The sequence below is a fragment of the Lobosporangium transversale genome (genome assembly GCF_002105155.1).
Source record: "Lobosporangium transversale strain NRRL 3116 chromosome Unknown BCR41scaffold_55, whole genome shotgun sequence".
Classification (NCBI taxonomy): Eukaryota; Fungi; Mortierellomycota; class Mortierellomycetes; order Mortierellales; family Mortierellaceae; genus Lobosporangium; species Lobosporangium transversale.
In genome coordinates this window covers 21,219-46,015 of record NW_019029033.1, presented here as the reverse complement: position 1 = coordinate 46,015, position 24,797 = coordinate 21,219, and the positions used below count along the sequence as shown (strand labels likewise).

General features: G+C 40.6%; 4 protein-coding genes across 4 annotated transcripts; 3 read left to right on the top strand and 1 right to left on the bottom strand.

The window, feature by feature from the left end:
• The first annotated feature begins 550 nt into the window (after nt 1-550).
• BCR41DRAFT_193172 (TEA/ATTS domain family-domain-containing protein) lies at nt 551-6,741 on the top strand. Its single transcript, XM_022019832.1, has 7 exons — nt 551-1,191; nt 3,075-3,111; nt 4,643-4,702; nt 4,896-5,012; nt 5,144-5,928; nt 6,037-6,186; nt 6,295-6,741. The coding sequence occupies exons 1-7, from the start codon at nt 949-951 to the stop codon at nt 6,607-6,609; spliced, it is 1,707 nt and encodes a 568-aa protein (XP_021876663.1). The 5' UTR covers nt 551-948; the 3' UTR covers nt 6,610-6,741.
• Nucleotides 6,742-7,231: 490 nt separating this feature from the next.
• Nucleotides 7,232-10,072, bottom strand: BCR41DRAFT_389854 (hypothetical protein). The gene is made up of 2 exons (XM_022028170.1): nt 9,818-10,072; nt 7,232-9,629 (listed from the first exon to the last, which is right to left on the bottom strand). The coding sequence occupies exons 1-2, from the start codon at nt 9,840-9,842 to the stop codon at nt 7,282-7,284; spliced, it is 2,373 nt and encodes a 790-aa protein (XP_021876662.1). The 5' UTR covers nt 9,843-10,072; the 3' UTR covers nt 7,232-7,281.
• A 2,016-nt stretch (nt 10,073-12,088) lies between these two features.
• Nucleotides 12,089-17,537, top strand: BCR41DRAFT_425788 (hypothetical protein; the record flags this gene model as incomplete). The annotated part of the gene is made up of 4 exons (XM_022030628.1): nt 12,089-12,168; nt 12,318-12,546; nt 12,738-14,981; nt 15,156-17,537. The coding sequence occupies 4 exons, from the start codon at nt 12,089-12,091 to the stop codon at nt 17,535-17,537; spliced, it is 4,935 nt and encodes a 1,644-aa protein (XP_021876661.1).
• Nucleotides 17,538-19,182: 1,645 nt separating this feature from the next.
• Nucleotides 19,183-19,995, top strand: BCR41DRAFT_400910 (hypothetical protein; the record flags this gene model as incomplete). Its single annotated transcript, XM_022029174.1, has 2 exons — nt 19,183-19,520; nt 19,710-19,995. 2 exons carry the CDS (start codon nt 19,183-19,185, stop codon nt 19,993-19,995), a joined length of 624 nt encoding a protein of 207 aa, XP_021876660.1.
• Nucleotides 19,996-24,797: the final 4,802 nt, after the last annotated feature.

The window sequence follows — 24,797 nt, the reverse complement described above, 5'->3', positions numbered from 1 at the left end:
TATAAACTTCCTTTGCCCGTTCCTGTCGATTCAAAGATGACCCAGCTCTTCTCCTTTTCATTGTTACTTATTCGGTTTTTGTTTGTTTGTTTGTTTGTTTTGCTGATGTGCCAACACCAACGACCATAGAGACCTGCTGAACAACAGGACATCCATCATCAAGGGCCCAAAAGGATCGCACCGTCGCAGCCATCCCCTATCAGTCAATTGCCATTTGCTCTTATCCATTCTTTATACCCTTTAGGACAACATTATTTTATTTTTTTTTTATTTTTTTTCAAACACAAAACTTGTACATTCATATATACTCATTACAACTCCTTTTCCCTTTTTTTTTTTCTTTTCTTTCCGTCGCGGTCGTGCGCTGTGTACATATCTTGTTAAATATACACAAATATATATATTTCATTGCATGCCACCACATCCTTCCTTTTTCTGCTTCCCCTATTTCTCTTTTTATATATATTTGTATTTATTTATTCTATTTTTCATTGTTCTTTGCTTTTGTGCTCGGATATAAAAATCAAGTCTCGGCAAGCATCGCTTTCACTTTTTCTTTTTTATTTTTTCTTTTTCTTTTTTATACTCTCTTTACCTGAGCATCGCCACTTTTTTCTTTTTGTTCTGTTAGTCGCGCTAACCTTGGTTCCCCTTTCTCTTTCTCTTTCTCTTTCTCTCTTTCTCTCACATTTTTATTTTCATTTTTTTTTTCTTTGTCTTTTTCTTTTTCTTTTTCTTTTTCTTTCAATTTGGTTGATTCCAACGCACGATTTGCTCTGTCCTTCATCCTTGTTCACTCTCCATTCTCTCACCTTCATCTCCCTCTCTTTCTTTCCAGATCCCTCTCTCTCTCTCTCTTTCTTTTCCAGTTATAAGCCGCTTAACTCGTTACATCATCCTCCACCCTTCATTCGCTCCCTCTTTCATCGTTCAGAATCAAGTTTCATAATGGACGTTCCTCGTCCCTCAAAACTCTATCACAATCTACCGAGAATCATCACACATATTCCAGACTCCAACAGTACCTCATATCGACCCCATCCATTCCCATCCTCTCCCTCATCAGCTCATCCAATCAACCCTACGTTCTACCCTGTCCATTCTACCCCAACCTCCTTATCATCCATGTCTGCTATTTCACGAACGACTACCGTTGGCATGTCTGCTAGTTCCAAGAGGGCCAAGGAGGAGGTATGAAATATTCTTTTACGCTAATATAATATCACACGCTTTTTTTTTTATTCTCTTGAAATGTTGCACAACTCCTGCGGCAAAGGGTTGCATGGCTCATGTGTTCGTGCGCATGTTGATCTTGTTGCAATCACCATCGGAGGAAGAAAAGAGTTCAAACTGGGAAAAAAAAAAAAAAAAAAAAAAAAAAAAAAAAAGAACAATAGAGTTGAAGCGATGTGGTTCATTCCATTGATACATCATTCCCACATGTAACATCACACAATCAAATCAAACACAGCAATACAGTACGCCATGGATGGATGGATGGATAGATGGATAGGGTCAGTCGGACACACACACACACTTGCGCGTGCATGCTTTTTATTTTATTTTTCTATGGTGAAACGTCATGTTACTCTTTGTTTTATTATTTTTCTGTACTGGGACGGATAAAGAAGAATGATGGACAGAGATCTGTTTGACTACAAAAGATACCCACGATCTACAGAAAAGAAAAAAGAAAAAAAGAAAAGCATTTACACAGTTTCAGGAAAAGAAAGAAGAGACGGTTGTGCCTTTTGAGGTCATGCCTGCTTTTTCTGAACCCCTTCTTCACTCCTGTCTCCTGTCTCTTAATCATTCACTCTTAATTTCACTACGTAATTCATGCCCTTGACTCTGGTTTTGCTTTTATTCGTTGATGGAACAGGGCGCACGGAGTGGATTGCAACTTTGTGTGTTGGACGGCTTTTTTTTTTTAAATGCTTTTAATGCTTTTAATGCTTTTAATACTTTTAATGATTAGTATAATATATACCAATATATACCCTATTATTCCTTATTATATACTACTTATTATCTATTATTATTATTATTATGACTACTACGACTAAGACTACTTTATTTTAATGTATACTCCATTGTATTGACACTCCACCCCTTACAATCTTTGACAGTGTTACAATATTTATTGCTTACCAAGGGAAATTTATATTACACAAATCAAATATAAAGCATTGTAAATGCTTTTTTTTTACTTTGCTTCATGCTTAATATCAAAAAAAATACTTTGCTTCGGCATTCCTTTCAGCAGAGAGCCTTGACCGAGAGAAAGAAAGAAAGAAAGAAAAAATAATGACCGCTTTATGCATGTGCAATGCTTCGTTCCTTATTTTAAATATATTCAATCGATTAGGATCTGATTGATCTACATCCTATCCCATGTCTCCATATCCATCTCCATCTCCATGTCTAAATATCCTCCATATCCATATGTTCCTCATATCTATATATCCTCCATATATATATATATATATATATATATATATATATATATAATATAATATATCCATATCCATATCCATATCCATATCCATATCCATATCCGTGTCCCCATATCGTTATATCCCCTCTCCCTCCATATCTACATATCCCCATATCAATCAATCAAATCCAAATCCAAACCACTCAACCTGCATCTCTTATCCCGAATGTACATTTTGTAACAATGACTTTATTTCATTTCGTTTTATTTGCCCATGTGTTTCTTGGTTGTATCAACACCCGAGTATATCTTGATTTTGTTTAAAAGCCTTGGTCAACATATGACAGCAATCATTTTGCATTTTAAAAATCATTCCAAGGGGGTGATCCACCCAAACCTCAAAATGTCATCCAGATTATTTTCCTCCCTTTCCTGCATGTCAAAAAAACAAAAAAACATAAAAACAAAGATACAAAGCAACATATGCAATACAAAAGAAAAGAAAAAAAAAAATGCTAATCAGATCTTGTATTTCCCATCCATCTTATCCCCATACCACCATCTCTTTTTTTATTTTTTTATTTTTTTTATTGTTATTTTTTTATTTTTATTTCCTTGGATCTTTGTACGAATCTAGGTATGGCCTGAAGCTGTTGAAAAAGCTTTTATGGAAGGTAAGCATTCCCCTCTCCCCACATGAGAAACATTTGTGTGATCTGAACAAAATTAGCAACTCTGCATTCCTCATTTCAACTTTTATTATTATTCTTTTTTTTTTATCTCCGCATTCCATCATCTCGGTCACATTACATTACATTACACATTACAAAAAGAACAAGCATGGGTCTACGCCTGAAAAAAAAAAGCATATTTTTAACTGTGGGATGATTGCTTCTGTGTCATTTGGGTTCTTATTCTAAAGGGTACAGTCATATTATAATCATTGGAATGGGTGCTTTTGTATAAACAAACAATCTAACGAGTTTAAAAAAAAAAAAAAAAAAAAAAAAAAAAGGGACCTATTGTCCGTGTACGGGTTGGACAAGTGAGAGCAATATTGGACAAATGGATCTATTATATTAATGGGCAACTTTTATTTGCCCAATAGGACTCTATCAGTCCCTTGATTTCTATGGACCATGATTTGATAACACAGATTGAGCAATGCATATTATCCTTATTTGTGGTAGTACGTGCGTATAATTTTTTTTTTTTTTTTTTGCTCTATTGTTCTATTGAACAATAAAAAAAAAAGAAAAGAAAAGAAAAGAAAAGGGCTCTTTTTGTTTAAAATTATTTGTTGACAGTTATAAACACTCGGCGAAGCAAGGCTGTGGACCGGGGAGTGCGGAGATGCAGGGTTGGGAAAACAACAACAACCCTTTTCTCCCTTTGACAATGTTTTTTTCTTTGAAAAAAGAATCTGGTGCATGTCAGCGTGTAAACTCCATGTTTGTTTACCCCCTCGTACGTCGGCTTGGTCTTTTTTAAATTTGATATTGCAATTTCTTTCAAGACATGATGTGTCACCTTGTGCAAAGGAAGAAATACCGACTAGTGCATGTAGTGCAATTGACTAATCTGAAAGAGTCATCGGATCATGAGATCAATGGACGATGGGAAGAAGCCCTTGCAATGGCCCCATGAATAACCATTTCCTCCCCCCAACATCAAAATGCCAATGATCAAGATCAATGAACAAACATAACCGATTATTATCATCAGTTGTACTTTCCATTACTTCTCCCTCCCACCTAATTACCGCGCAATATACTTCCTGAACACAAGCACGCGTACATGAATGTACATGAGCTCTTTACTTCATTTTTAAACGTTTCATCACACCAAAAGACAAAAGAATGAGCCTGCTTTCTCCCACTCAAATCCAGCGGGGTCTCAATCGCACCCAACGGTCCCCCGTATTCTCATTGTCCCATTCATTCTGGCACGGGAGGGAGTTTTTTTTTTTTTTTCTTTTTTTCTTTTTTTTTCTCTCTCCTTCTTTTGCTGTTGTTGTCGTTGTTGTTTTTAAATCCATGGCATGCATATCGAGATTTTTGATGGAAATTACTTTTTTTTTTTTTTTTTTTACTAGTACTTGACAATGTATGACCTTCATCCTATTGACGCTCTTTTCTTTTTTCTTTTTCTTTTTTTTTTTTTGGTCCCTCAATGGTTCCCAATCTAATTCCTGACTCATAATAGCCATTGCGGAGATCCCCAAGCTGGGTCGTCGCAAGGTGCCCCTACACGAGAAACATTATGGTATGTGATGTGACGTGAGATCCAATTATGCAATTAAAGAATTTATAATTTTCATGCTTTGTATCACGTCCGTCAAATTAATAAAAACCAAATGAGCCTGGCTCATACATCATATATCTCTCACCCAAATGAACCATCTAACCCTGAATGAAATATATCCCTTTTGTCGTATTCCCCACTCGATGGGATCTAGGTCGCAACGAATTAATTGCAGCATACATCTACAAGGAAACACAGCAGTCAAGGACTCGAAAACAAGTTTCATCCCACATTCAAGTGCTCAAGAATACGCGCAAGGAAGATCTGACCTGTAAATAGACTTTTCCCCTTTCCATTTTTGGCCCAAAAAGAATGTTCTCTCAAACATTATCGCTCTTTGTGTATTTTATACTAATATTACGCAATTTTTTTTTTTTTTTTTTTTTTTTTTTTAATGGGCAGTGATGGAACTATTGTCAGATGGATCACCAGACGATAGCAACGACCCAACATGGCTAGAGGCAGCAATGGTCAAGATCCGCAAGATATTTGGCGAAGACAGACTGCAAGATTCTCCACCTTCTCCAACATCACCAATCTCTCCATCCACCATACTTCATGAACCATACGAGGATCATCATGAGAAGAGACGATCATTTGAAGAAGAGGATGAGGAACGGAGACCTCAGCATAATCGACAATTGTCAATAGCCTCGATCTTAAATCCTGAACCCGATCGTGACCAATCAGCCGAAGGCACTACAACTAACAACAACAATAGCAACAATAACAATAACAATAACAATAGCAATAATAATAACAATAATAACAGTAATAACAGCAACAGCCACCCTGAAGGATTCCCACCACCAAGGAGTATGCCAAGTGCTGACCATTCGAGCTCAAATGCTGGCTATTTGAGAGACGAACAGCGCTATCCTCCTGCACATGATTTCAAGAGGGCACGATCATCGACAATAACTACACAAGACGCCCCCTATTCATCTTCATGGCGAGAGTCAATGAGCCACGGACGTCAATCGTCACAATATATGGAACCTGGCTCATTTGATTTCAACTTTAGGATAAATGAACATCCCCCAGGTCGCCAACCAGCGGTAGGACACGAGGCATACGATCCAGCAATGTCTTATCGCAGTGAGAGGCATTTGTTCTGGCCATGTCATCTCAAATTGATTCAGGAAGAAAGTTATCTCTACAATAATCATAATCATAAACTGCCACAGGTAAAAAAAAAAAAAAAAAAAAAAAGGCAAATAAGCTTTCAGTAGCCCTTTATTGGCATTTTGATAGTTTTCTAATGATTCTCTTTTATTTTGTTTTCAACTTTATAGTTATTAAATCGAGAATCAGTCCTGGTTGAGCATACTGCACCGTTCCATGATGCACTTCAGTCTGAGGATATTCGAGTGTTGGATGAAGCAAGGTTCCCTCGTCTGAGAGACGCCTTTGCCCGCAAGCGATGTTTGTTTATGCGATGCAAGGTAAAAGATTGCTTATAACTGAGTGACAATAGCCTCCACTCTTTACGTACACTTCACTAAGCTTTTTTTTGTTTTTATTTTTATTTTTATTTTTATTTTTATTTACAGATGGGACTGAATCTAGAAAACTTTACGCATCAAGCTCGTTTATTATGCAAGAATCAGTTCCAGGCTCGTCAAAAGCTGACAATACAGTGTAGCACAACGGTCTATTCTTTTGGCAAGGAAGTCGTCGGAAGCGTCGAAATAAAGCAAGCAGCTTATCATCAGGATCGCTTTGTTTATGACTTCAAGATCGTGGACGCATGGCTGGAAGAGTTCCTTCGTTCGCTTGTAGGCCGAAGCAAAGAGGAGATGGAGTCGTCATTGCAAAACATGACAATAGTTCAGGTATTTTTTTTACACCCTTTTTTTCAACATTGACTGTTTCCTTTCCATCTATCACCATGTCTCTTCAAATGACTAACCACAAAAAAAAATAAAAAAATAAAAAAATAAAAATAGGAGTTCTCAAGTCTGACCAAGTCTGGTCTCGAAGATCCTGATGAAGAACCAAGATTGGTGGAACCTCTGCTGGTTATTGCGTACGAGTTCTTTGCTGGACATGGAAATCTCAACACTTATAGGCTGACCAGCGGACCGCCGCCGGCGTCTGTCAGGGCCAGATCACATACATGGGACCACCCAATGACGCCCTGGACACCTACAGGCCCTATTCAGGGACCATGGTCACCACCGGATGATAGTGACCAGAATAGCAAACGTATTCACAAGCGGCCGTCACTGGAATTTGAACAAGAGTGGTCTCAACCTAAAAAATATCGGAGACAAATCGGACCATCCTTCACTTCTTTAGCATAACATATAAAAAAGAAAAAGAAAAACAAAAAGAAAAAGAAAAGAAAAGAAAAAAAAGTAATAAAAAAATAAAAAAAAAAAATAAATAAAAAAGAATAATATACAAGCCTTTGCTAAGACTCCATTTTACTCATGCTATTTTCTTGGACCAAACAAACGGTCTGCTTTCATTTATTTTATTGTGATTGGACTATTTGACAAGTGATCGGTAAAGTATTTACAAAGAAAAAAAACTTTTTACAAATTTTCGGCACGCATTGCTGCCTGTCTGGCTTTTTCGACCTGGATGTTGGCCTCGTCTGCCTGATGCTCCACCATCTTCTGGTCCTTGATAGCCTTGTTCAGCTCAGCTTGACGCTTCTTCAATTCCTGCTCCTCCTTCTTCACCTCCGAAGCCTCCTTCTTGTCTAAAGCTTCTGCAGCCTTCTTCTCCTGTTCATGTTGCTTCTTTAATTCCTCCTCCGTCATCTTCTCGACCGTCTGTTTCTTAGCAGCCGCATCCTCCTCCTCTTTTTTAATCTTCTTCTCAGTCGTCTTGATCACAGTCTCGTGTTTCTTATCCTCGGCCTTGATATGCTTCTGGTGCTCTTTGTTCTCCTTATTGATCTCGGCTTTCAATGCATCCACATGAGCCGCTGTCTCCTTGTCGATCTTGGCTTCTTGACTGTCTCGCTTCTTCAACAAAGAAGCTTCGTCTTTTGCGGCCCTCTTTGCAGCCTTCTTTTGTTGAGCCTCATGTTCAGTAGCCTGTTTGTTCAGGGTCGAATGAAGCTTCGTCTCCTCCTTTTCGAGCATGGCCTCGGCTTTGAGAGCCGCAGCCTTTTGTTTCGCTAGACGCTTGGCCTCCTTCTTCGCTTGCTTCTCAGCTTTCGAAAGCTTACGGGCCGCCCTCGACTTTTCGAAATCGTGTTTCTTTTGAGAGAAAAAGTTTTTGCCTGTCTTCACATTGTCATTCACCTTTTCGGAGGCTGTGGAAGCAGCAGAAGAGGCAGAAGAGGCAGCAGTCTTGACCTTGCTCGCCCCATACTCAACCTCTTCCTGCATGGAACGCTTTTGTTGCTGATGCTGTTGCTCTTGATCGTGTTTTTTTTTATGCCCATAACCAGGAAGGAAATTTATCACCTCGGCCAAGATGCTGTCGTCACGGACGCGACCCATTTCATCTTCATCTTCATCCTCCTCCTCCTCATCATCATCGTCGTCATCTTCGTCATCTTCGTTGTCTTCATAGTATTTGTCTTCAGGGTAGCTCACATCTTGGCGAGTCATTTCCTGTGGGTTCATGACCTGAGAAAGCGCAATCTTGGGCTGCTTCTGCTCCTCCGCTTGATCCTTCATTCCAGTGAAAGCAGCGTCTTTTGCAGCATGCTCATGTTTGTCCGATGAATGATCATCGTCGTGGTGGTGATCCCACATTTTGGACATAGCCTTCTTTACATTTTTGACCGGCAAGATACGGAATGTGGGTTCATTGGATGACTCTTGATCCTCATTCTTTTCCGCTTCGCCTTGCTTCTGCTTCTGATCATCTTTGTTCTTTTTGTCGGGATCAGTATCGTCTTCGTGCATGAAGCTTCGGACGCCTGGAACGACCTTCAACAATCGTTTAATTGGCAAAATACTGAACATAGGATCTGCATCGTCCAATGCCTCCACCTGATCATCTCCACTATCACCGAACAACATGTCATTCATGCTGCTGTTGGAATCATCATTGTCATCGTCGTTGTCATCCTCTTCTTCGCGATCATTGTCGCTCTTTCTGTATTTGTTGTCATCATTGCTGCTGGATGCTTGTCGAGAATGTTTGGCCTTTTCCCAGAGAACTTCTCCACTTTTGGTGATAACGCGGACAAGGCCAGAACCAAAACCAGGGGAATTCGCATCGGCTGCTTCCTCTACGGCTGCTCCACCGGCAGCAGCCCCGCCGTCTTCAGCACCATCGCCGCTGACATCAGTTGCTTCTTCTGTAAAAATCAACTCATCACCCGTATTGGGAGCAAGGGACCAGAGCGACTCTGCCAGGTTCTTCATGTTGTTTTGAATAGACTCCATCCAAGCCGTGTGTTTCAGGTCCGACTCATCTGGGGCCTTTGAGGGGTTCGACATTGTGGCCTTGTTGGTCTCCGAGGGAGCACCTGTGCCGGTTCTCTTTACATGAGCTTTGTTTCCAGCCCTGTCGCCTGCATGGACGGGTGCTTGGGTCTGATGCGAGTCATATCCAACCACGCTGTGATGAGAATCATAGGGAGCAGAAAACTGATGTTGGAGATTGTGATGGACACTTGAAAGAGTGTTTGGGCAAGAGGCCCCTGCTCCTGCTGAACAGGAGCATGCATGCTGTTTCCCATCGGCAGGACAGCAGGCAGGCGTTGTAGTGGGCAAGTCAGTGGGGCCTACAATGGAGGCATGAACGATATCAAAGGCTTGGTCCATATCTTTTTGGCCATCGTTATTGCGTCGAGCTTTGATAGGGTCCTGAAGCTGGTGATGATGGTCGTCGCGACCCCGATGGAACCATGATGCGAGGCCCTTGGCTTCTACCGGCTGGTTCTGGCTAGCCATGACGAGCATGACAGCTCCAGCTTTAAATATATAAAATAATTACAAACAAAACCACATTACATAAATAAAGGACAACAATAGTTTTCATCCCCATGTTAGATAATGTTCTATGCATTAAAAAAGAAAAAAAAAAAAAAAAAAAAAAAAAAAAAAGTTCATACATGGATAATTGATGTAAAGACAAATGTTCCTCAAATGCTGTGCTTACCGATGGATATAGCAGAAAACTTCATTTTGCTGCTTCTTTGGAGTATCAAAAAGGTGCTTCTTGGTTTTTGCTTTTCGTTAATTCTGATGAACGGCGAATACAAAGTTTATAATTGGTGTGAGAGAATGAAGCTGGATAGTAAAAAGATAAAAGTGAACGTAAAATAGCAGTATGGATGCGCGGTATGTAAAGTTGTGGAATGGGAAGAGAAGAGACGAGAAAAGAAAAAAGAGAGGGAAAGAAAGAGAAGTGAAATGGGAAAGGGAAAGGGAAAGGGAAAGGGAAAAGGGAAAGGAAAAGGTGCTGTGTTGAGCAGTTAAACAGTTATGACGATGATTATTAAATTGCTATCTTCGGTTAGCTTCACTTTTTTTTTTTTTTTTTTTTTTACTATGACAGCTTGGTGGCGTCAAACTGATGTCTTTGCTCATTTTTTGTGAGAGGCTAAAAGAATTTCTCATTTTTATGACAGATATTGTTTCATTTTATTCACCGTATATCTTATTATATATATAGTATACGCGTGAACTATAAAAAGCCCCCCCCAACAACACGCGTCGTTCATAGTGTAATGTTGTATGCAATCTGCAGAAAAGCAGTACTCTTTTCCGTTTGCGGTACAGTACACATGTATGTCATCAAAATCAAAATAAAAAAAAGGATCAGAATCAAAATAAAAAAAATAAAAATAAAAAGAATAAAAAAAATCGTTGTTATATGTGCTCAACCTGTATTGCCTCGTTCGCAATTTCTTCTTTTTATTTTATTTTACTTCCTTTTTTTCTATACAGGGTCCGTAAAATATGAGGGAAGGGTGTGAACATCAAGTTTGCCTTTAACTATCAACTTTTTTTTACTTTTTTTTTTTATTTCTTGTATTTATTTTTTTATATGCTTTATTTTATTTTATTTTTTTATATGCTTTATTTTTCATGCAACTCATCTTCGTAATCTTGAACTGTTTTAGATTGATGATAAGTAAGAGGCATATTAAAAAAAAAATAAAATAAAAAAAAAAAATTGCAAGGCAACATTCAATTGACTGGAGGAGTTCCCATCAATAATAATAATAATAATAATAATAATAATAATAATAATAATAATAATAATAATAATAATAATAATAATAATAATAATAATAATAATAATAATATTAACTTGTGGGAAAGTATCTTTGGTCTTGGCACATTTTTCGAAAAGTCGATAAAGTTGATCCAAAAATTTTTAAGCTTGTTTTGCTCCTATTTTGGACAATATGACGATTAGATTAATGCCATTACTATTCTCCCTTCGCAACAAACATCCTATACGCCCACAATTGCGAAGTCATAAGGGGATGCAAGCGCAGTGAGGCTCTTTTTTTTTTTTTTTTTTTTTTTTTTCATCAGCTCAATACTATATCTATGATATCTATAAAAGTTAAAAATTAATTGATAGTGGAGGCGATAGAGGTGAACAGGTCTTCGAAAGTAATTCATTTGCCCATTCCGTGATTTCTTTTCTTTTTTTTTTTTTTTCCTTTTTTTATTTCTACATGTACAGACTTAAAGGCCACGTCCAAAAGTCTAAACGTTCAGAGCGTAAGACTAGTCCGGAAAGTAGGAATAGAGTGAGTGAGTAAGTAGGATTAATGAAGTACAGAGCAAACAATCCTACGATCTCGGGAAAAAAAACCCCCATGCCCAGAACATAACAGAAGGCATATAACTTTTTCTGACCAAACTCTAAATGAATTAATCCACAGTATATTTCTTCCTATCATGATCATGACCTTTATTATTATTATTATTATTTTTTCCCTTGAATACTCCGAGGGACAATTGCTAAGGAAGCAAAATGAGATCTGGTTGGATGAATAGATCATTCATTCAGGCTACAATGGCTCAATGTCCATATGCCAAGATTGAAAAAGCTTTATCGTTTTAAGGTTTTCCGGTCTTGGCAGTAAAAAATAAAAAATAAAAAAAAAAAAAAAAAAGTGGGCCAAAGGTGCAGGAACAAAAAAGAAAGAGAGAAATCCAATCCAAAAAAGGTATTGTCGCCATGGTGGCACAAAAAGATGCATGCATCAGAGTGTTCGTATAAAAAGAAACAAGAAAAATAACTGTCGTGTCTTTTTTTCATTCATTATCCTGATTACATATATACTCAAGTATTCATAAATAACCGTATCTTCATATCGCTATTTTTTTTTTTTTTTTTTTTTTTTTTTTTTTTCATTGCCTTCATTCTTATTATCTTGGCTTCTATTACAATCATAATCATAACACAATGTCGTTCTGTGGCGACGAGGGATGGGGTATTTTCAGCGAAAGACGTCCTATGGATTTCACGCTCTGTTTCCAGGACAGGTAACACAGCTCAGATGAAGTGAAACTCATCCACAAAATATATATCTTCAAACTTCTTTTGACATGAACACGAAATCGAACGTACCAAACAATTATTTATATCTTTGTTCTTTTTTTTTATAATTTACTATTGATCCCCTTCTCAATAGCGTGTTGACTGTAGTCCCTAATATAACTCTTCTGGTTGTTCTATCGCCGCGCTTACACAAGGTCCTTGGCAAGGGTCGCCTAAAAGGAGTCAAAGGCACCATTGCCTTCTATGTTAAGTTTCTGATGGTCCTGACTGCCATTGCCATCCAGATTGCCTTGCTGACCAAGGTTAAAGATAATTATCGGCCGTCAAGTCTCTTGAGCACAATCATATACTTGCCTGCACTGGTATGTGGTGCAGATATACTCTTCTATGATTATCACTATATATATATATATTATTACTATTTTTTTTTTTTTTTTTTTTTGCAAAGTTTTACCCGTAACGGCCAGTTGTTCACATAAATATTTCCTTTTTATTTTATTTTTTTTTTTTTTAAAAAAAAAAAAAAAAAAAAAAAAAAAAAAAAAAAAAAAAGGTCGGCGCTGCTTTCCTACATTGGCACGAACATTTCAATATGGCCAACCCTTCAGCAGTCCTGCTCCTCTTCTGGTTCTTTACCATGCTGATGTCCATCTTCCCTTCGCGGTCATGGATCCAAGAGTCCACAGAAGGCCTCTCCACACCTGCACCTTTACTTAAGCTCCTGTTTTCCATCGTCTCGGGCCTTATCTTTATCCTCGAAAACATTCCTAAACGCGATCGCAAATCCCTCATCCGAGCCAATGCGATCGTGGTGCCTCAGAAAAACCCGTCGCCAGAACCCTATTCAAGCTTCTTTGCTCGTATCACATTTTTCTGGTTGCTACCTTTGCTCCGGAAGGGCAAAAAGAGTACACTCAAGATGGATGATCTTTGGAGCGTCCACCCAAAGCTCCTTAGTTACCCTCTGTACTTGACTACCAAGGCCCGTATGGACGCTGATGAAGCCATTGCTCAACACAAGATCAAGGAGCAGCAAGCCGCAATTGATACTGCAGAAAAGACCGGCGCTACCTCTCCTAAGAAAATTGCTAGGAAGGATAGCAAAAACATTAAGAAAGGTCAAATTAACTTGATGGGGGCAGTGCTTCATACTGTAGGGTATAGCTTTCTAGCGGCAGTAGCACCAAGGGTCCTATTCATTGCTACGTTGTACGTCCGCCCCATCTTATTTAATCAATTGATTACATTCATCACCAGCTACTCGGATATATCCAGGATCCAGGGCGAAAAGCCTCAAGAACCTTGGGTTGGATTCGGCCTCGTGATTGCTATCTTTTCTGCAGGTGTCCTCTCCTCTTTGTTTGATGGTCAGTTCAAAAATATCTGCTATAACGCCTCGCTCAAGGCTCGCGGAGTTTTTGTCAATTTGATTTACCGCAAGGCCCTTCGCTTGAGCACCACGAACAAGCAAGAAGGCATGGGTGCGATCGTAAACCATATGAGCACGGATGTCGATAAGGTCGTCAGTTTCTTTGAATTCGCTCACCTCACCTGGAGCTCTATTGTCGAGGTAGTGATCACGTTCGTCTTGCTCTACGCTCAAATCCGCTATGCTATCTTTGCTAGTATCAGTGTTGTCATCGTGATTGTCAGTATCGCTGGTGTTTTCTCACCCACAGTCAGCAGACTTCAGAAGCAGATGATGCAGTTCTCAGATGAGCGTATGAAGTTGATCACTGAGTTAGTCAACTATATCAAGCCTATCAAGTTATATGCTTGGGAGTCTTATTTCTCCAACAAGATTTCTAAAGTCCGTGTTAATCAACTCAACAAACTCCGTGGCTTCTTTGGAGTCATATCAGTGGTTGCAACGTTTTTAAACATGATCGTACCATTTTCTATTTTTGCAGCCTTGACAGTCTATTCTTCGTTTATTGCGACAGAGCAGGAACCCCTGGATGTGAGGAGGATCTTTACGGCTATCACATTGATTATGATGTTGGATGAGCCAATCGGGGCCATTAACACATCGTTATCGGCCTTAGTCAGTGGAATTGTCGCCTACAAGCGCCTTCACAACTTCCTGAACTCTGAGGAGGTGGATGGAGATAACGTCCATAGAAACCCAGACAAGAACGCATCCGAGTTTGCATATGAAATAGAGAGCGGAACCTTTGGGTGGTACACGCCTGAGGCGATTCAGGCAGCGACTGAAAGGAAAGAGAAGGAGAAGGCAGAGGCGGAGTCAAAGGCTGTCAAGAACAATAGTAAGAGCAAGAAAGCGAAGAACAACTACAAAAGTGAGGGTAAATTTGATGAAACCAGTGAGAAAAAGAGGAAAGAAAGGTTCTCGGAAGACAAAACAGGTGTAGACCCCGTAGCCAGCTCCGACGAAGAGAAAGACACTACCAAAGTTGGGCCAACAGCGCAAACTTCGGAGGTTGATAAGACAGACGAAGAAAAGCGGGACAGTATGGGGCCTGTTCTCCATAATATCAATCTCAAGATCCGACGCGGTGCCTTGACGGCTGTGGTAGGCCGTGTTGGAGAAGGCAAATCTTCATTAGTAGGAGCGTTCTTAGGAGAAATGCACAAGTATTCTGGAACGGTTCGCTCTTTTGGGTCTTTGGCCTATGTGGCTCAATCTGCTTGGATCCTGAACGATACCGTCCGTAACAATATTTTATTTGGACGACCATTTGAGAAAGAAAAATACTTGAACACAATCCGTGCATGTGCCTTGGTCCCAGATTTCAAGATGCTTGTAAAGGGTGACAGAACTGTCATTGGTGAAAAGGTAAAAACTCCTTTCCAAACAAAAAAAAAAAAAAAAAAAAAAAAAAAAAGAATTCGTTAGCCTCCTACCATTTGTTCAATAGTAACACCTTTTTTTTTTTTTTTTTTTTTTTTTTTTTTTTTTTTTTTAAAAAAAAAAAAAAAAAAGGGTATCAATCTTTCTGGTGGACAAAAGCAGCGGATCTCTATTGCCCGTGCAGTATATGCAGATGCAGATGTTTATATCCTTGATGACCCTCTCTCAGCGGTTGATGCCCACGTAGACCAGCATATTTTCGAAAAGGCTCTGGCAACCATCCTCGCCAAGAAGACGCGTATCCTTGTCACCAACGGCGTGAACCACCTTCAAGATGTAGACCAGATTGTCGTTATCAGAAAAGGAGTCATCTCACAGGATGGGCTTTACCAAGACTTAATCCAAGACGAGCAAGGAGATTTGTTTCGATTGATTCAGGAGAGCAAGGTCGTTGCTCCTAAACAACGTAATGAATTAGAAAACGCATCAGCTGATATTGATGCCGGCATCGAAACACTCGACATTTCCAAGGATGATTTTGATACAGCCATAGGAGAGGAAGGCAGTGATATCTCTTTGAGTGGGGATTTGGGTAGTGATGACAGCAAAATCAGTAAGAACGATATACAGCCTATAAATGAGAAGGGCATTGGCAAAGATGATAACCCCCGTACAAGGCCCATACTCAAGCGCGCCAAGTCCTCAAAAGCCAAAGATGGTGATCGCCTTGAGCTGATTGATGACAAGGATCATGTGGATGATATCGACGACGAAGTGATCGCTCAAGGGCGTGTTGGTTGGCCTGTCTACAAGTTCTACATTTCCACACTGGGTACCGTAGCCTTGGTTTTGTTCCTCATTGTCTGTTTGACATTCCTCGCTGCTGAGATGGGGACTCAAATCTGGCTCGAGAGATGGGGTGATGAAAATGCGCGTGTTGCTGCTCTGAATATTGAACCACCACACACAACTAACTATTGGACCATGACCTACCTTGCATGGATTCTTTGTTCCGCAGTGACGTTGGGGCTTTCCATCGCCACTTCCTTGCTGGTAATGGCTCGCAAAGCATCTAAAAAGCTGCATGTAGCCATGTTGGGTCCTTTGATTCGATCGCCTATGAGTTTTTTTGATGTCACGTCCTCTGGAAAGATTGTGAACCGGTTCTCACATGACATCAATTCTGTAGATTTTGAATTGCCTCTACAGTTCTTAAACTTGATGTTCATTGTCTTTAGCACCATTACGACGTTTGGATACTGCATCGTGGCCACACCATACTTTGCGATCATTATGCTCCCATTAGCCCTTGCATATTACTGGTTAGGAGGGTTCTTCTTGGTTTCATCTCGGGAACTTAAGCGATTGGATTCAGCAGCACACTCACCCATGTACGCTCATTTTGGTGAGACATTGTCGGGACTAGTCACCATCCGTGCATTCCATGACTCGCAACGGTTCGCTATCCAGGCCACAACATTGTTGGATCGCTCTCAGCAGACTGCCTACTTGGCCAATGCAACCACACGATGGCTCCACATCATGTTAGATGGATTGAGCGTCCTTATTCTCACAATCGTAGGACTTTTAGCTGTCATTCAACGCGACACCGTTAACTTGGGCTTCTTCTCGATTGTCCTCTCTCAGATTGGAAGCCTGACCATGACTATGAACCGTCTACTCACTGTCATCTGTATGCTTGAGACCTCGATTGTCTCGGTCGAACGCGTGCGTGAGTACTCTCAACTCACACCTGAGGCCCGTGATGTGATCCCAGACTCTAAGACTGATGAAGCTTGGCCCCAACACGGTAAGGTCACATTCAAGAATTATAGTACTCGTTACCGCGAAGGGTTAGACTTGGTCCTCAAAGAAGTTGATCTCACAATCAAGGGCGGTGAACGTGTTGGAATTGTGGGCCGCACAGGTGCCGGTAAATCTAGTGTCACGTTAGCGCTGTTCCGTATCATTGAAGCAGCTCAAGGCTCCATTCAAGTGGATGGGGTCGATATTTCGACCCTAGGCCTTCACGAGCTCCGATCAAGACTGACGATCATCCCACAAGATCCTTTCTTATTTGGGGACTCTATCCGGCTAAACCTGGATCCCTATGACCGCCATACAGATAGCGAAATCTGGGCTGCCTTAGAATCAGCTTCATTGAAATCCTACATCCAAACATTGCCTAATGGACTTGACAGCACAATTGAGAACGGAGGTGAGAACATGTCACTGGGCCAACGACAACTCATGTCGCTAGCCCGAGCCATGTTGGCCAAAAATACAAGATTACTCTGTTTGGATGAAGCGACTGCAGCGATCGATATCGAGACTGACAATGCGATCCAGCGAGCGCTACGCCGTGAATTTTCTGGATGTACCGTTCTGACGATCGCACACAGAATTAATACAATCATGGATAGTGATCGAATCTTGGTGCTAGAGAAAGGCCGCGTTGCAGAGTTTGATACCCCTTCCAACTTGCTACAAAACAAGGACAGCATCTTTTATAGCCTCGCGACTCAAAGCGGTAACGCTTAAAATTATTTACTAACATTAGAAACGACTACCACACTTTTTTATTATTAAAACTGTACCATACTATTTTATTGTTTGAACAAAATAAACGTTTGATTAAAGTAAATACACATGGATGCAGTTTGTACCCCATATTCATGACACTGACAAGCGGCGTGGGATCATGAACTGTCAGCAATCGTTTTTTGTGTTCTCTACTATTAACATGATGATGGTGGGTGATGATGATGATACTCAATACCCAATATCCTTTCGACCTTGGACAAGGTGAAGGACTCTACCACTAGATATTGATACGCTCTGACTTCGTTGTTGGAAGAGATTCGAGAATTGGACTTTATGATGAGCGGATTATCGATTAGGTGTGTTGCCTGATACAAATATTTGTCGATCAGAATCTACGGAGCATGTAACCAACGATGAGCTCCTATTCGTATAGGTGTTAATGAGAATGACTTTTTGTGAGGGCATGCACATCGAATTGAGCAATTCAAGGATAATCGAAACCGACCAAGTTACTGGAATTCGCTATTACTAGGATCCTCTTCTTCACGCTATTCAAATTCCGACTACGATAGCATCTGCCAATTCACCCTGCCATCTTCGGAGGGCTTCTTGGAAATTATTTTTCAGGCCTTGAACCTTATGGGGCCTTGCAGTAATCAAAGCCAAAGAAGAAGTTTCGGCCAATTTCAGAGAAGATCAATATCAATGAACAACATATTCTGTCACTTCTCCCCGAGCTTGATTAATTTCTTTTTCATCGAGCTTCATTTATATCTATCTCCAAAAATGTCTTTCCTTGTTCTTCCCTTTTCTTTTCGAAAGGCACTCCCTTCCGCCCTTTTGTCTAAGGGATTTATATCACTCTAGGTACTAGTGAACTTCACCGATGCACCGAAACCCAGTTTTTTTTTTTTTTTTTTTTTTTTTTTTGCGCCAGTAAACTTGACCAGTATGATATGCTGCTGGCAGTGATTTTCGCTAGTGCACCAAAGCCCAGATATTTTTTTCGTCGGTGGACATGACTAGTGCGATGTATCACTGGTCTACAAGTAGCAGTAGGATGTATCCTAGTGCAAAAATATCCTGGTCCGTCCATACCAGAAATCACCGATGGTGAGGATTTTCTGAGTGGTGGTGCACGGCACCGAAAAAAAACCTTATAACGCGGTGCAAGATCCCACTGGTGAAAATCGCTGGCTGCTGGTGTACCAGTGACGGTTTGGTGCACCAGCAAATATTCCGTTATGTTGGCTAGTTCTCCACATTAGAAACCAACATCGCTTTTTTCTTTTGGCAAAAATGTGGAAGCTCTTTGGACTCGATCAAGATGGATCAATGAAGATTCATACTTTCATGACTATTTTCTTCCGATATTAATGTGTCTGCAGAGGCCAGGAGTTACCCGATCTCTGTGAGTTCAGTAGTTTGCCATTACTTATGTATTTGTGCCTGCGCCCATCGCAAGTGTGATAATTCAGACTACTATTTTTTTTTTGATTTTTGGGTTTCAGTGGCTTGAGCCGTGGTCGGACATCTCAATTGACGAACATTGCCCTTAAATCTAACAATAAAATTAATTAGCCTAACGCTCTCCTTTTTTTTTCACCAGCTCTTTTAAACTCCCATAATTTTTATTGCAGCTATGCCAGACCACGACACCATCAGCATATTCAGCGATGACCTAACAGTATCGGATCTTGGCTTCAAGCTGTTAGGCGCTACTGCCCCAGAAGCAACGCCCCCCGATCCGGCTGATTTAGCAACTTCTGACTCTAACCATGAGGAGCCTATTGCTGACTCCGACGGTGTTACAGAAAACAATGATAATCAATCTTTGAAAGCTATCGAAATTGATTTGTCAGATATTTTAAAAGATAAGTTAGACAGAAAATTCGAGATCTTGATTGCGGCAAAGGATTATTACATGAAAATCGCATTGGCGCACGGATTTGCCATCAAGATCCGCTCTAGTTCAGTCAAGTTCATGCATTTGGCAAGAAGAGATGATTTTTTTATTTTTTGCTTCTATTTGTGGGCGCGCCTTGTCTGTCAATATAGTTATGTCAAATATAGTGTTCCGGGGCCAAATGGCCGTCATCTCATTTGAATATCAAGCCATTGTTTGTGTGTATGGTTATACTTTTTTTGTGTACATATATAAAAAAATAGCACAAGCACTTATCCGCCTAGCAAAGAAAAACCCCAGAAGTTTGATCCAACGCTCCCTGGAATTAGATCTGATTTTCATCTAGAATGCAACGGTGCCTACCTATTCGTGAGTGAATGTAAAAAAGCGGATGTGGACTCAAAATTTGACTTTGAGAAAGTTGCCATTGAGATGAAAGACTCTTTAGATCATGCGGTTATTTCTGGAAAGAATGCAACTAAATCCTTTGGTTGCCAGGTATCTGGTACGCAAAGCAACGTCAAGTATTTTTATGAGTCAATATGTTGAAGAAAGAAGATGAACTGAATTTCTGTTGCTATTGCTCCTAGGTGACTGTGGTGAAGTCTTCTCGATGGAATTAAAGGCGGTGTCGGTATACATAATGAAGTCGGTGGGGTCATTCATGCCCACATATGTTCGATAGGGTTGAGGTCAGGGGATTGCGCTGGCCACTCTAGAAGTGTACCTTCCTCCTCTGTCAGATGTACTGACTCCAAATACTTCCTAACAATCTTCGCCGTGTGTTTCGAATCTTTGTCGCGCTGAAAGATGATATCGCTTCTAGTTAGGCCCCAGTCATCAAGCGACATCTGTAGAACCTCCTGAAGTGCAAGCGAAAATGCTAGAACTCAACTGTTACACCAAATGCTTTGCCCATCCATTTCTAGATTGTTAGCTGGCTAAGTCGAATAACATGACGACTTAAGCTTATTATCCGAGAGCCGGGACCATATTTGTCCCACCCTATGCCCACCCTTTTGTCTTTAGTTTGACTATTTTTTCCTGGCTCACTATCAAGAAGATGCAGATCCAACTTGGTAGCAGAGCAGATTTATATAGTTTATTTCTTTTATTTAAGGGTAGTTTTCTGAAAAGTTCAAATTAGGCAATAAAAGAAGATGACACATGTATGGTCCTGGCTCGATGGATAATTTAAAAAACATTTTGCTCTGATGGGAAATAAGCTTTGTCCAATAAAATTATCTCTAAAATAAAATAATGTCCTTCATTCCAAACATGATAACCGAATTGTTTATCACAATTATCCAAACATCATATCGTTATTAGCAACATGGATGACCAATTTGAGTGACCTGACATACATATCCCATTAGCGTTTCTTCTTTTTTCACCATAACTGTACTGCTATAGGCCTATAGACTGATCTCTCTGTTGAGACACCTTGGAAAGAAGGTAGCTGCATGACGAATCCAGCCTTGACAATCCTTTCGGGATATCGACCTGAATGCCTCTTGGAACCTAGTGCGCATGGTTTCGTTCGCCTCAAGACGGCTTCTCTTAAAACTGTTCTTGACCTTCGACCAGCATTCCTCGATTGGATTCAGGAATGGTGAGTAAGGAGGAAGATATTCACAAAAATGGCCTGCTTCTTCTATGAGCTCTCTAACCAGTGGAGACTTGTGAATACGCGCATTATCCATTAGAAAAGTATATCCATGCATCCCTTTAGCCTCCAATATCTCAAGAACCTCACAAATGAAGTCCCTAAAATAGGCCCCGGTTGTTGAACAACCAATTATACCGTCCTCGGATACCTGCGGAGGACGTGCTGCATTTCTACCACGACCACGGCCGCTGTTGTTCGCGACCCCATCTTGATCATCCTCCGCCACTAGCTCTTCATCCGCATCAAGGTCCACTGTAGTCACTGACATACAGATGATCCCAGTCGATGAAATTGCACCTACAACGCTAACATTTCTACCACGTACGGTAGGACGCACAACGTTTACGGGCCTTCCTTTACGGGACCATCCATACTCTCGGATCAGATGCAGGTTAAATCCCGCCTCATCAATGAAAATGGTCTTTTTCTCAAACTTTTCGTGGGTCACTGGGTTTTGCATCTCTTCAGCAAATCTCTCTCGCTGTAAGTGCAGCGGGAGCATTTCGCTTGTCAGAGGCTATTTTGATCCGCTTGAGTGTGTACTCACACATATTTGTGCCACAATTGAAAACCGTAGCAAGAGACACTGGGACTTCAGGAAATTCGTCGTGGAGAGCCTTCTGGACTTCCATGGGTGTCGAAAGAGGTTTCTCGTCTGAGAAATCCTCTAAGTACTGGCAGTGTCTTGCTGCCAATTTCGGAGCTACTCGATGCTTCTTGGAAGGGAGTTTGCTTGTTTCCCTGTAATGGTTAATATATTTATAAGAAAACTCCAAGGTAAGCACAATTAGCAACAATATCCTGAGGTATCGTTTAGTACAAGTAGTCTTTAAACTTAATTATTACATCCAGGCGCTCCCTGGATGTATGTGAACGGCCCTAGCCGCTTCAGTTACCGTACGCATGTATACTATCTAGTAGTTAATCAATCTTTGAGCAGCCTCTTCTGTAGTCTTGGAATATGTGGCAGGAGAATTGGGTTTCCTTTTACGACACATTTCTCTCAGGCTCGGCTCCTCATACCCGAGGTCCAAGCCATTTTCGTCTTGATCAAAAAGGACGTCAGGTACCGGATTGCACTCTCTTTCTAGCTCATTCTCGTCGAATCAAAGCTGCGAATAGATGCAGGTCATTTTAGGCCCTTTTCCTTTGTTACTGTTTCTGTCAACAGGCTCGCTAATGATGGGCGAGTCAATGACAGGGGTTTCAGCGGCAGGCGCATCCACGGCAGGTGTATCGAAGTCAAGCTCGTGGCCAGTATATATAGGGGGCGTCCAAGGGTTGTATGGGTCTGCCTCTTCATCGCACTCTTCTCCTACAATCATCCGACGAGGAGGCTAGATGGACGAACGCAATGCCGACATCATAATCATGACGATATAGATTTGGAGATGGGCTTGGAAGAATCACTTTATTCCTGGAGCCTTGTGTGCGAGACTGAGGGATGGCATTGTCACTGCCTCCTCCCTCAATTTTGATCCCAATAGTCTATGGATACTGCAAAATAGAGGAACCAATGCTTATAACCAAGAAGATGGAATAGTTTACAAAAGAACCACCAAGATCACATAGATTAGAACTGTCATCCCACTTCAAGGCGGCTTTCTGAGCCTCGAGATCTTTGTAGAGTTCGTCGTCATCGGTGTTAACCAAATTGATAATTTCAGATTAGTTCTTGGTAAGTGCCATAGTGAATTTGAATCTGGTGATTAGGAGTGTTGAAGCGATCTCGATTGAAGGATACAAGCGGTGGTAACCTTTGTCTTTTTATTTTTCTTTGAACCCATTTCCTTTTATACATGGGCCCATCATTGCATGCTGGCATGGCACCGACGTGCCAACACGCCATGATCTTCGCGGCGCATCTTGACATCTTCAAAAAAAAAACCCAACGTGGTTGATAATTTTCAGGACGCGCCGATAATATTACAAGGTCCCATGGCTATTCCCGCATGACGACAAAATTCCGTGGTATTGATCCCTTAGATCTTTTCCTTGTTGCTTCACCTTATCCACTGCCTTCACTTCATTCACTTTCTTCACTTCTTTCCCTGTTCATTTACTCATAAACTACGCCCAGCAGAATGGATTCATTGTTCATCGCACAATTGCAGGTTAGTCCCTGGAGACTATCGTCGATCGACTCCATTTTTGACAGTGCATTAATCTTTCGATTTTCTGACACTTCCTTGGACGATTTCACAACTTCAATTATTGAGTGACAAGCAAATTCCCCTGACCTCTACATTGTGAGTATTCCTGCAAGGAGAGAAAGAGCACGTCAAAGAATCAAAAGGCGGATTTGCTCGCCGAAAAGCCTGTTTTTTTTATTTAAACCGAACCACTTTCCTTTCACTGTTACATGATTATTATAATTTCAAATAGTAGATCAAAGTTGGCCAGAAGATACCGGTTGCCTCTGATAGAATCAGAGTGCCAGAACTCGTTATGTTTCCATCAAAGCGCCCTTTTTTTTTTTTTTTTTTTTTTTTTTCAAGCATAAAGGGTCAAAGCCGAGCTTAAAGTAGTAAGAGTCGTGGTGATCACAAGTGCCTGTGATAGTCCCAAAGCTTTTTTTTTTTTTTTTTTTTTTTTTTTTTTTTCGATTGAATTGTATCCAATTCCAAAGTGATCAAAGGTTTGTTGGTCTTGAGTGCATTCGACAGTGCCAGAGCTCCTCCTTTCCCATTTAAGCTTCCAATTAAGCTCAAAGTGGTCAAAGCCGTGTTCATTTTGAGTACCTCCAACAGTCCTAGGACTCTTTCCTCTCCTATTGAGTGAATCGCCAACTTCAAATCGTTCAAAGCCTTGTTGACCTTGAATATCTCCAATAGTACTATAATTCCTTCTTTTCTAATTGAATTCCTGTGTAAGCTCAAAACAGCTAGAGCCGTATTGATCTTGAGTGCTTCTGACAGCGCCTAAGCTCCCTCAGTCCCAGCCAAGTTGCCTCCGAAATACAAAGTAGTTAAAGTTAACCTTGAGCGCCTCTGACAGCACCAAAGCTTCTTCAGTCGTAATTTTGTTGTGCTCCAAGTTTAAAATAGTCAAGGTTGAGTTAATTTTGAGTGCCTCTGACAGCGCCAGAACCCCTCTAGCTCCAACTGAGTTGGATTGCAAGTCCAAATAAGCCAAAGTCGTATTAGTCCTGAGTGCGTCTGAAAGTACCAAAGCCCCTTTCTCCCCAATTGAGTTTTCTCTCAAGTACAAAGTGACTGGGGTAAAACAATATGGATCGTCTTCATATTATCAAGCTCCATGATGCGAACGAGCGCTTCGTATGGTGAGGGTGTTGAAAGTAATTTGCTGGTAACACTTTCTTGACAGTTCTGGAGCTCAAGTCTAAGAGTTGATATGCTTAATACCTTTAGGGTTTTCCCAAATGCTTCGAGATCAGTCTTGGACCATTTTCAATCAAATACGATATCCAACTCATAAACACGTCTTGCAGTAGTCAGTACATTGAAGAATTCTCCGGCTCTGGTTCTGGAACACAATGTGATAGTCATTTTACCAAGGCGCGGGTCATATTTGCCTCCATCCATTTCCACTGCATTCTCAAATGCTTTCTGCTCTTTTTCCTTATACGTCATACCATAGCGTTCGAAGCAAACCCATTTGACAGGGCCTGTTTCAGTCATGATCCTATATAGGTTGCCGAGTTATCTGTCCTCGCCATTGA